The sequence below is a fragment of the Microtus pennsylvanicus genome, chromosome 1 (genome assembly GCF_037038515.1).
Source record: "Microtus pennsylvanicus isolate mMicPen1 chromosome 1, mMicPen1.hap1, whole genome shotgun sequence".
Lineage (NCBI taxonomy): Eukaryota > Metazoa > Chordata > Mammalia > Rodentia > Cricetidae > Microtus > Microtus pennsylvanicus.
Window position 1 is genome coordinate 53869818 of NC_134579.1, and position 12651 is coordinate 53882468.

At 37.7% G+C, this 12651-nt stretch overlaps 1 protein-coding gene across 8 annotated transcripts in view; it reads right to left on the reverse strand.

Moving 5' to 3' along the window:
* Nucleotides 1-12651, reverse strand: part of Alcam (activated leukocyte cell adhesion molecule) — a 185647-nt gene that overhangs the window by 37472 nt on the left and 135524 nt on the right. For 7 of the 8 annotated variants that reach the window (XM_075964316.1, XM_075964337.1, XM_075964348.1 and 4 more), the window contains 2 exons: nucleotides 8231-8331; nucleotides 6125-6344 (listed from right to left, as the gene is read on the reverse strand). In XM_075964316.1, the coding sequence (XP_075820431.1) occupies nucleotides 6125-6344; nucleotides 8231-8331 (321 nt within the window). Of the gene's footprint in view, nucleotides 1-6116; nucleotides 6345-8230; nucleotides 8332-12651 lie in introns of those variants that run through there. The other variant, XM_075964359.1, reaches the window with a different exon arrangement.

A 12651-nucleotide genomic window follows, 5' to 3' on the forward strand; every position in this document is an offset into this window, starting at 1 on the left:
TGTAGGAAAACAAAGTAACAGTCTTCATGTTCACATTAATTTCCCTTTTGCAGGGCTGTTTTATATTAGAACACTGAATACAACTTGTTTGACCCCATGCACTTTGCTTATAGATCCTATTTGCTGTAAATTTTAGAATTATTAGTCCACCAATGGAAGTCTTACAAGGATAACCACAGTTGGAGACAACACGAGGGAGACAGGAAATCAGCAATACAAAGAAGTAGGACAGACAATCAAGGTGAGTGAAAACAGGAAGTGGTGCCCAAGTTCCTGGGTGCTAAGAATGTGACCATATATTAGAAAACGTCAACAAAATCTCTATTCAAAATAGTCACTAGTGTGTGGAGGCAACATATGGAATGGATGTTAAATCCTTTCTCATGTCAATACAACTTAATGCTCTCAGCATTTTTATGGAACACACTTCAAATTAAAACTGAATTATTGATCAAACAGTGACTTTTGCTTAGAATCTGTGCTGTCAAAGACAAACATTTAATATGTTGGAGAGACAATTGCACTGAGAATATTTAAACAAATGAAAATTCCTGGGTCTTAATTAAATAAACCAAAGCTCTCAAGACCCAGAAGCCAGTTCTTAAGTGACACAATCATCAAAACCTCAAGAGACAGAGCACATTAATTAATGTATCTGATTTTTAAAAACAGGTCAAAATTAACAGAAAGGAAAAGGCAACTGGCGTTTAATTTCCCCTTCGGTAGTAATACGCCTGGAAAACATAGAGAGGTTTGCAAATCACGCAAATGGAGGCTCTGAATAAAAGCTTACTGGGTAATTTTGACAAATTTCGCTGCTTTTTAATCCACTGAGTAGTACAGAAAAAATACTGAGCTCATATTTGAGCTTCCTCTAACTACATAGCAAGGTTACCTATTTTTTAAAAATTAAATCTGGTAACATTTTATTAATAGGCACAAAAGCATTAATACTGTATGTATGCCAAAGTTACAAATGACTTTGCATTATTTCTAAAATTTATTGTTGTTTTTAGATAAAATTAAAATGTAGTTGAAAGAAAAAAAAGAAGGAAGGAAGGAAAGAAGGAAAAAAGGAAGGAAGGAAGGAAAGAAGGAAAAAAGGAAGGAAGGAAGGAAGAAAGGAAGAAAAAAGAAAGGAAGGAAGAAGAGCTCTGGTGAAAGGATGCTTAACTTTTAGTAATTCTTAAATTTCTGCACATGTTTTCTTTGAAAGAGTCACAGTGAGTTTTGAGATTTAACGCTAACTTAAAAATAGTACCTATTCTATATCCTTGAGTTATTTTCTCTTTAGATTCTTGTTTCAAACCCTTTGTATTAACTACATTTTGATGTAATTTTCTTTCATATTACCTTGTAACAATCAATGGATATTAGTTGGAGAACCATTAAAAGGACACATACTATTTTATCAAGATTGCATATTGATTCCCAACTAGTGTTTCTGTTTAAAAGAACTTCATGTGAATTATATTTTAATATGATTCAAGGATTCATAACCAAGTGTAAAATTGAAGGAAAAGCAACACTACCAATTTGCTTGTAGCATTAATTAGTGAAAATGAAAAATTTAAAATTAAGCCAAAGTTAGCTTCAGAAAATTGCCGAGAAATCTCTCTAGAACTTCTCGTCTGACCATGTATTGATTATAGAATTATGTCTCAAATCACATTTTTCTTCCTTGCTGGGCTGGCTGTCTCAAAGGAAGTAGCTAGAAGTATGTTATCATAGGGACACAATATGGTGGTACATTAGAACTTACAGGACAGTGAGATTTTCAAAGTAAATCATAGAGTAAGCTCTGGAACTCGGGACAAGGTAGTAGCTTGCCACACGTGCAGGTGTGAGCATGCATACGTGCCTGTGAGCATGCGAGCACATTTGTGTGTTTTGGCTTCATGTGCTGTATGCTAGTATCTATAACAATGGAATATAAGTAAAGCTGACGTGATTCCTTTTTAATTAATGAGATCACAGGCTTTCATTAATATCCTTTGAAGGCTTACCACAAATAATTAAAGGCTAAGCAATATGTAAAATGCTGTGGAAGGTCAAGTGCTCCGGAAACAGAAGCTTTCCTCTTCCTTTTTTGTTTTGTAAGAGTTTTTTTTTTCTTTTTAATTTTGGAGAAGAAGGACACTGGTATATAGAAAATGACTGACCAGAAATAAATATAATAAAATAGATAGCCCACTTCCTAATTCTAACTCTCCGGCTATAGTTAGTGAATGCTATGAATATTGATTTTCAGAAAAAAGTAGAAATCAATACCTTCCTAAAAATTACATTTCGGGCACCCAGCCATCTAATGTACATGTGAAGAGGTAGTTCTGGTTACAAGTGTTCTTTGCTACCCATAGTATCTGAGCATTAGTGTAAAACTACACACAGGAATATGAATATGAAGAGAGAATGTCCTGGAGGTTTGGTGCAGAGGTGAGGCTCTCAGTTCCCATTGGCAATTGAATTCTTTTAATAGTCACCAAGCACTTAAGCTAGTGTATCCATGGAACAATGTTGTATTTTTCTCATTAGATGGGGAAATGTAATTTTTAGTCTTTAGAATCAAAGTGATCCGGGCACAGTGATATGCATATAATTTCAATACTTGGAAGTGAAGGAAGAAAGGGGAGTTCAAGGCCGGCTTTGGCTACATAGCATGTTTTTGGAATAGCCTGGGCTGTGTGAGACCCTGTTTCAGTCTCCTTCATTCCATCCACCCCCAAAAGAAAGAATCAAACTGTAATGTACAGTTTAGATCTTATTTGTTAGGTAGCTCATTTTCTATTTCTTTCCCCTTGAAAATATTCTTTTACTATATTCTGGTTTAACAATTTTCCACTGGAGGGAGGAGAAATTCTCAATTTTTCAAATCAATGAAGCCTTAAGAATCATATCCAAGTAGGAGCTATGAAATGATGTGCAGAACCTCCACAAATTGGCCAATGCCTTGAAGATTGGACTTGAACATATATATATATATATATATATATATATATATATATATATATATATATACAAAGTCTTGGAAACGGGCTTTCTTGTACTACCACAGAACAGCACCAGAGCACAGATAGCTGACAAATTAAGACTGTCGTGTGCAAAGGCTCAGAGCTGACCCACACGCTTAAAAAATCTGGATGGGTGTTCATATGCTCTTCAGGCTGGCTCTGGAGTCAGACCTAACCTCCGAAGTGGATGAGTGGATAAGGCTGCCTTTTCCTCCTCCGCTTGCTCTTCTCCTGCTCCTCCTCCTCCTCCTCCTCCAGTTCTTCCTCCTCCCCCCTCTTCCTGTCATAAACAAGTTATTGTAAATAATTGAAACAGTGAGTAGAACTGTAACTAACCACTTGAACAGAAACAGCTTCTTACAGTGCCTGTCCCAGCTCCTTAGTTTCTGGACAAGGCTTGAGTAGTGGACTAAAAAGGTCTCCCGTGTAATCTAAAGCATTCATTTTACTCGAGAGGCAGGCAAAAAGACTTGCCAAGGTCAGAACTTAGTGGTGGCCCTGACAAAGCAAGGTCTTCTGGCAACCAGCTCACAGATTTTCCCAACTCATCACTAAGAGCCATTTGGCTCTCTGGGCACCTGTTTGACCTCTGAGCCTTTTGCACAATCATTGAAATGAACCGTTGGGAACTTTCAATGGTCTAATTTTGCTTCCAGATAGTTTTATTACTCTCAAATGGGCACTAAACGCAAAGGCAGTTTGATGTTGATGCCACTCACGAGCCGATTAGTGGTGACAAGGCACGTTACTTGCTTGGACTAGGGGATATGATTTCTTCCATCAGAGATGTGGTTTCAAACTAAGCAAACAAGCCTACATTGAAGGTAAAGTCATCAGTCAGTCCCTCTGCCTCGAAAAAAAGCAATTTGAATTTGCTCTTGGGGCTGCCAGTTCACAGAAGGCTGATCTGAGATTGGCTCGCATGAGCCACGCTTGATTCGTACATGGTCCACGTTGCTAGGTGATTCAACAGAGGGAAACAGAGGACTGATTGATGAGCACAGTAACCCTTAAGTGACTGAAATATATCCACGCATAGGATGAGAGTCTCCCACCCACAGCTACAGCTGGATTCCCAAAATGTGGCCTGAAGTAAATTCATAATTCAAGGAAAAGAGTGAGGTTCCTGCATGATCTTTTAATAGTGCCATTCCTTTTCTTGCATTTGGTAGTTTTTTTGTGTGGTTTCTCAGATAAAACGCCATTTTCAAGAGTGTGTAACTTGCTATGTAAATTCTCCCTGGCCCACAGCCTGGAATGCAAATTCTGTTACTGGGAAAGGCTTTGTTTTCAACAACATTCAAAAGCGCAGGGGGCAGGGGTCCTGGCGGTGTGTGGCATGTGAGTTCGTTTTCCCCATCACAGAAAGCTTTTGTGCTCTAATGCAGCTTACAAACTTTATTAAATTAGACCAACTGGCTCTTTTACTTATAGATATTGATGTGGCAGGTTTTTAACGGAAAAAAAACATTTGGAAAATGTCACAAATGATTCTTCTAAATATAACTTGGAATGTTCTTGACTTGTTTGTGTACTACCTTGAAATTCGATCACTTCAACACAATTTATAGAAGTGTGAAAATGGCAAATTAATTTACATAATGATCAGTGTTGGGAGTTAGTTTACCCACTTTCTTGGCATTTCCGGTATCAAAGCCTATGGCAATTTTGTTGCTGTTGTTGTTATTTTGCTTTTAGGGAAAAATGCCCTTAGCATATCTTCCATCCATCTCTCTAATCAAAGCAAAATAAAGTAAGGGAAAGAAAGAAAATTCAGAAGCCAACATGGCCAATGGCAAATTCCCATACCCTGTGCAAGTAGGCAGAGCTCCTAATCCGTTGGGACTTGGTTTGGTTAAAATACGATAGGGAAGTGTGGATGGCTTCTGGAAAGAGCCTCCTAAGCTAAAAGGTAATCAACCGAAACTTGTAATGTGCATTTACAAGGCTCTTCTGGAGAACAAAGGTTACCTTTGACAGTATTAGTACTCTTGGAATTTGCATCGTGAACCCATTGGAGCTTTGAAGTTTACAGAAATACCTAAGGGACGGCTCTACTTAGCTGCATAGGTTATTAAAGAGAAACACGAAAAATCCGTGCTTGCTTATTCCAGTTGGAGGCCTCAGGGTTTTCCTTCTTTACTATTTATTTTATTCATTTCTGGGAGTTGTCAAGCCACCAGAAAACAGAGGGGAAAGTGGGAAATTAGGACCTTCTTCCCAATTAAGAAAGACTGATATTCTGAAAATTTTTAGGCCTGATTTTTCCTACTGTAGTTTCTACAACATCATGATGTAATTGAGGTGGGACTTTTTATTTGAATCTTAAAAGAAGAACTACTTTAATTATACATCTCAAGTAATTCATTTATATAGAGATTTGCACAGTAACATTAACTACATATTATCAGGTGAAGTCACTATGTCATGATAACTATAGTAATTTATGGTGAGTACCTTTTATTAGTTTCTTTTCTTCCAACCCTACTTTGTCTTTTTGTTACAATCCCTTTGTAATCCTTTGAACAATCTCAGTGTACGGAGCTTTATTCTTTGGGGGAAATTTTTATGAACCATGCGAACATGTTAAAAACTGAATCATCAAGCATTGAAGGCCAGAAAGGACACATACATGCATAAACATGTCAAATGTATGTCTATACACAAGTTGATTTCTTAGATCTCTAGATCATAGAATACCTTAAATTTGTTTTATTCTTTTTATATATTCAAATGACAATTTGATATGGTTCACCCTAACGTTTATACATTTATATGTATGCTGTATCTATATAAACATTATAACTTTTTTCATTGAACAAATCATGGGAACTTAGAGGTCATTATCCCATTGTCACGGCAGCATTTTACATCCCAGGGAAAGTCACTGTTCTAAGGTTATTGCTCTAACTCCTCACTGGGCTTCTCCTATTGAAATGCCAGACTTGTCTTCCTTGTTGCCAGTGTGCATAAGTAGAATAAAAAGCTCTGGACGTTTCCTTACACATAGCTTCCTGTGAAGAGGCATTGCAGGGAGCTCAAGCTTCTACTTGAAGAACACCTTCTAACACCAGCCATCACCCCACTTAGCGGTTCTATTTTAGTCTACTTACTGAACACCTTGACTAGTGTAGGTGCCTCAAACACGTTGTCCTCAGTCACTAGCATGCACACAAATCTCTTTTCATCGCTGATCTTCGCATTGTTGATAGACAAAGTGTAGTTTTCTGAGAGGTTCAATCTGTCCTTGTACTCTGGTACATCATCGTACTGCACACTCTTCTTTGTAGAGGATCGGAATGCAATAAACACTGGGGACCCATCGGGATTTTCCTAAAAATTAAAATAACAATACATGGTGAAAGCAAGTGTAATTCATACTTCAGAATAATATTTCTTTTGTCATATTGTTCTACATGACTTTTGTTGGTGGTGTTGTTGTATCATCACCACCTAATTCTTTGCTTACAGAAAGAAAAATCACACTTCCCATGAAGTGAGGCCGTTGGATCACTCACAGGTTCATAGAAATAGGAAAAATGAAAGGGCAAAGCTCTCAGTGTTGGAGCTCGTCTCACACCTGTGGGACATCGGTGGCTGTTTTGAAGGGGCATGGTGTAGTCTTGTTTAATATACAACTAAAAAGTAGATTAAAAACAAACATAGAAGTACAAAAACTAATCTTCTAGTCCCTATGATATGCTTAGGATGTGCTATCATCACCTAGGTTTCTCTTTCTCTTAGTTGATTCCATTTCCTTTGATAGTAAATTTGGTTCAGTGGGTTAGTAGACTCTGATACTTGGAACCAGAGGAATTCGAATAGACTCTTTCTCTTATCATAACTCCTCCTCTTTTAAAGAGAACTAGAAGGAGTTCAGAATTACCTGGAATGACCCCCATAATGAGAACAGAGATACAGTCTGCTATGTATCCTCCTTTTCTTTTTTTTTCTTTTTTTTATGACACATATGAATGGTATGGCTGGGATATTGAGTCCTAGAGTTGGAATAGTTGACTTCTTGAAGCTGTTTGCTACCTACTGTTCACTAGTGCTAAGAGTTAATTATTTATCCCTCACAAAACATTGTGAAGAAGATATCTCATTTTCATAGAAAGAAAATACACCCATTTCACCTGTCCATGGGAAGAGTCTCGACCCTGTTGGTGAGATTTCAGAGCTCATATTGTGAAAGGACATGCCAGTTTTCCCCTTTAGTGCAAGCCTAGGCACTTTTGAAAAAATGTATTTAGTATAACATATTTTTTATGGAAATACTGTAGGTAAAAAATGCTTGTGGCCAAATAAATCTAACAAATTAATCCAACCAAGGTCTCATACAATTCACAGTGCATTTTAACATACCTACTGTTCTAAGAAATGCTGCAATAAACAGTTAATAAATCATCTGGTGACCAACAATGTTCCCCTGTGAAAACATCTGCAAATATTCAGGAACTAGGGAAGCCTGCTCTTGTGTTCCAGGAAACATCTCTACTTGAAGCTTGTTCACTGCAGTAAGTCTCTTGTGGCCCGGTGTTAGGGAAATGTACCACGAAGACACCTTCTATTGAACTGTGTTCAACTGAGGCATTCATCTGGTAAAGTTAGCTAGACTACCACACCCACCTACCAGGATCTCTAGTCTCCCTTTCCAGGCCTATTTGCACAGTTATACCTGACAGAATATGATGGAGTTAAGTGTAAGCAATGGATAAAATCAACAATGTTAAATGTACAAGCTATCTCTAACATGCACACACACCAAGAAGATTCAGCAACAGAAACAAAGCTGATTGCCCGTCCCCCATGGAAATCTGAGTCTCTAGGTACTGCTACATCTTACCTTTGCAGTAGCTGCATTACACAGACGCTAGTAAAGGGAGACTGCTCTTCTTCACAAAACTGTGCACTGTACTCCCCTGTTAATACTCCCAAACTCTGCCTTTCCTTATGCCTCCAACACTTAAAATATGGAGTTTTCAGACAAAGATGATGTACAAAGTTTGAGTTATTAGGTATATATAAAAATAGCATTAGTTATATAAAGATGAATATTTTTGATATATTGAATACATTAATTCTTTTTTATATAGGTATGCAAGGTGAATATTAGCATTATATCAGTATTACATATTCATATACTCTCCAAAAAAGAGAGAGAATTATATTTTAAAAACCACAGTCAGTTCTGCAAGTCCCAAGAGGCTCACACTTACATATTTCCATTTGCCAAACATGAGGTTCTGAGGTACATCGAGTCGGCAAGGCATGACAATGGTATCTCCGTAAGCTGAGTTGACAGTGGACCATCCAAGGCCTTTGGGAAAAAGGGAAAAGAGCTTCTGAGTGTTGTCCGGAAACGGTAGCAGGTAAACATGGGAGAACTTACAAGTCAATTATGTTTTCACCGTATTTACTAGGAATATATTTCACAGAAACACGAGGCTGCACCAAAAATAACATGCTCAATGTTCTCAAAATAGCTGGAGATAATTTTCACTGAACCTATCATCAAATTAAAATTAAGTATCAAGAACTGAAAACTAGTCCAAGCAAGAGCAAAATCCAATTTTATTTGGATGGAGAGAAGACAGTATTCAAATAGCTGATTTTATAGGTAAAAATGAAACTAAACTTTATTTTTTCATAATTATTCACAAGATAAAATTCTAGCTTGAAAACCCCTCACAAGGAATTATTCACAAAGTGGGTAGCTGCATTTGGGAGTCAACCTAATTGGAACTGGTGTTTGTTAATCTGAATAAAAAAAAACAGAAACAGGTCAATTCATCCTTTATTGAGAAATATAATAAACAATTAAAATAGGAAAAGAATAATTTTGATTAAGAATGTAAAACACTTTTTACATCTGCTTATAGTCATGGTGTTTTGAAAAAAATCCTTAAGGCTTTATAGACATAGAAAGACAAATACCACATGCTCTTCCCAAAAAAGGTCAACGTGAAAGTAATTATGGTAGCCTAGAAAGGTTAGGAAGAAGAGGGAGAGGTGGGAGGATAATACAAAAAAAAAAATACATCTAAGAGGGATAATTTCCAGCCCTGAAAAGCTCAACAAGGTAATGCAGTTCACAATATTCTGCCATATGTCTTATGAAGAACTGGATGAGAGGAGCTTGCAAGCATTAAGGAGTTAATGAAACCACCCATTACCCTGATTCCATCAGAACATATTATGTACACATATTGGCACATCACATCCTACTCTTTAAATATGTCAAACTCGCATGTGCTAGTTCTAAAGAAAAAATCATTTTGGTATTTTCATTGGCAACGGTATCAACGAAACATCACAAATACTTTGACTTATTATGTTTAAAAGTTGAAAAAGTTTATGGGTGGTGCCCACAAGGTACGTCACAGGTAGGTATAGAGCATGAAGGGGCTATTTTAATCTGCAGTGGAAACACATACGCAGATGTTATTTAGTCCAGCAGGTGGTGCTAAAGGGTAAAGCTAAGACAATCTGCAGACCATAAAGAAAACCATTTGGGGACTTTCCGAACAGCCACACTGGTGGATGCCACCGCTCACTGTCACCCATTAATTGCCTAGTATACACAAAAGCCTTACACAGGGATTGAAATCACTCATGCTAGTAAGTAAAAAAGACGACAGAATTCCTATTCCAAAATGCAAATGGTTAAGGAGGCAACTTTCTCTTTAAGTGTGAGTAAGAATCTAAGGAGCAAATAAATAGCACAAACCAGTTAATATACAAGATACTAGCTGGGCGTGGTGGTGCACACCTTTAATCCTAGCACTCTGGTGGTAGAGGCAGGCAGATCTCTGTGAGTTCAAGGCCAGCCTGGTCTATAAAGCAAGTTTCAGGACAGTCAAGGCTGTTACACAGAGAAAAAATTCTATCTTAAACACTCCTCCACATGCCACCACGCTCTCAAAGACAGATACAGAACACTAAACAGAATCAATGAGGGTGTATGTCTATTTGGTATTTGGTAGTGAAGGCACAGGGTGTATGTCTATTTGGTATTTGGTAGTGAAGGCACACACAAAATCGTTCATTATATACTCAGTATCTGTTAAAATAACCTTAAAACTTTCCAATTGTTTTCTGTTCCCAATGTTGAAGTTATTACTCCCTTTGACACTAAACCATACAAATCAGAGGATCATAAAAGAAGAAATGACGTTTTACTTTTAGGATTTATTTCATGCATTTTTCAGTGCTAAGTATTAAACCCAGGGTCTTGGGCTTGCTAGGCACGTATCACACAAGCGAGCACACCAGCTCTAATGCTGGAGTTCTAGGTGTGTGATTCCCAATATGCACACCTCCATTGAGTGAACTGTTCTAATTCATGACGTCATTCTGGTTTTCTGTAGCAGGTTCCTGAATGTGAAATTTTCACTATGTATTTTAAGTTGTGAGCTGGCACAGATGCAGGTCAACCAAGCCACAGGAAGTCTAGGACTTCAGCTTTTTTGCTTTTTTCATTGTTGTATAGTGAGGTGCTTGAATAAGATGCTGAATTGTCATTTCACCTTCATCTGTGTCAGGCTCCAATTGTTATAAAAACACCTTCCTTTGTTGTGCCAAGCAATGCAAACAATTCGCAGAGATCAGATTCCAATGAGATTGCAATCAGATTCCTTCCAAGGTAAAGGAAGCAAGCAAAAGCCTTTTCCAAAATGTTAATCATTGCTCCTTTCAGAGATGATTTTTCTCTTCTACCCTTATAGAATATGAATGTGCTCTACATATGCCAGGTTTTATGACAGGATTTAAGGCTGTGTGAATCTGAAGAATATCATGTATTATTAGCATGATGAAAGCAAATTATGGCAGAGAAAGGAACAAGCAGTTTTAAACTTCGTATCTAATATCAATGCCTGACCCTTAAGGAATTTAGTAAAATGATTTTTCATTTGAATGTGGTGACATCCTTTTGATTTTGCTTATCAGATTAATATCTTTGAAAGTCAGAAAGAATTTATAAACGGGAACTTTGAGATCTTCATGCTCCCTCATATTCTGAAGGCAACCACGTTATAACTTGCATGTGTTGAGAGCATGGACTTTGTCCTCCCATGGTATTTCCAGTCATGAGGAGAAGACAACCTAAGAGCAAACCCATTTCATGGTAGTTCATGTATGGAACTTCAGGGAAGAAAAAGCTTACGCCTCTTTTCCCTCTCCAGTGAGACTGAGACCTATTTCTGTTCTCTGATTTGCAAATGATACCAGAAAATGGCCACTATCATCTGGCATAAACACAAGTCCAAGCATTGCTTTAATTGTTTTGAAAATTTATGGATCAAATCTTATAGTGAAATGCCATATTGAAATCAACCAGGACAGGATTCTCATGGGAGAAAGAACAAAAAATAAGAAATAAGACCTACGACAAGAAGAGAGGCAGCAGAAAAAGGCCAGCAGTTACAGACAGGAACCTGTTCCCCAGATTCAAAGCAGAACGAGTACCTTGGATGGCACAGGGAGTCATAATAGTGCTTACTTTTGGATCAATTTTCGAGTTGGCTACAGTCATCGGCTCGCATCCTTTAAGTGCATATGACTCCCAGGTTCATCTGAGAGAAAGATGAAAGAAAGGCTTGCATCTATGGAAGCGCTAATGTGTCTAACACACTAGAGATACAGTAACTGGAAAGACCACTGTGATTTGGTGATGAATTAGAGTCCTAACTCCTAGAGAGTCTTGATCTTGGAGATGAGGGGACACCAAGAACTAAAGCACATTCTGTCCTGAGTGATTCTGTTTACACCTTTTGTAGAAGAAAATGCCTTTTACCTTTAAACTACCAAATCTGAAAGTTGAGTTCAACTTACTAGAATTCTTCTGCAGTTTTCTTCCTGTAACAGCCATTGATTAAATTATTGAGTTTTGTGCTTCACAGATTATTGGGTGCTATGGAAAACATAAGCCGACTGTCATATCTGAAAATACAAACTAAAGTAGTGGACTTTGGCTGTGCACACACAATACACTTGTGTATGTGCTTGATTAGTCATGTGTACAAGGGTATGTGCACATGTATATGGCAATTGTACATGTGTATGAATGGGTGTGGCTATGTGGATAAAAGAGGACAACCTTAAGTGTCTTCCTTCAGGTGCCATCTGTCTTTTTATGAGATGATCTCTTAGTGGACCGGAACTCAACAAGTAGGCTAGACTGGCTGGTCAGGAAGCTCAAGTGATATATACACCCCCAACCTTCCTGGTGTTGATACTACAGATTGTAAGTGTTCCTATAAGCCATCCTACCTAGTTTCTTCTTTTTTTTTTTTTTTTTTTTTGTTTAGCTCCTGCACATTTATTTTTTTTTTTTTTTTTTTTTTTTTTTTTTTTTTGTGTTGGGAGGGTTTAATTTTGCTTGCACTGCTGATAGATCCACCTATGCCATATTGGTGGCCATTCTTTTTTTTTTTTTTTTAATTTATTTATTTATTTATTAAGGATTTCTGCCTCCTCCCCGCAACCGCCTCCCATTTCCCTCCCCCTCCCCCGATCAAGTCACCCTCCCTAATCTGCTCGAAGAGCAATCAGGGTTCCCTGACCTGTGGGAAGCCCAAGGACCGCCCACCTCTATCCAGGTCTCCTAAGGTGAGCATCCAAACTGCCTAGGCTCCCC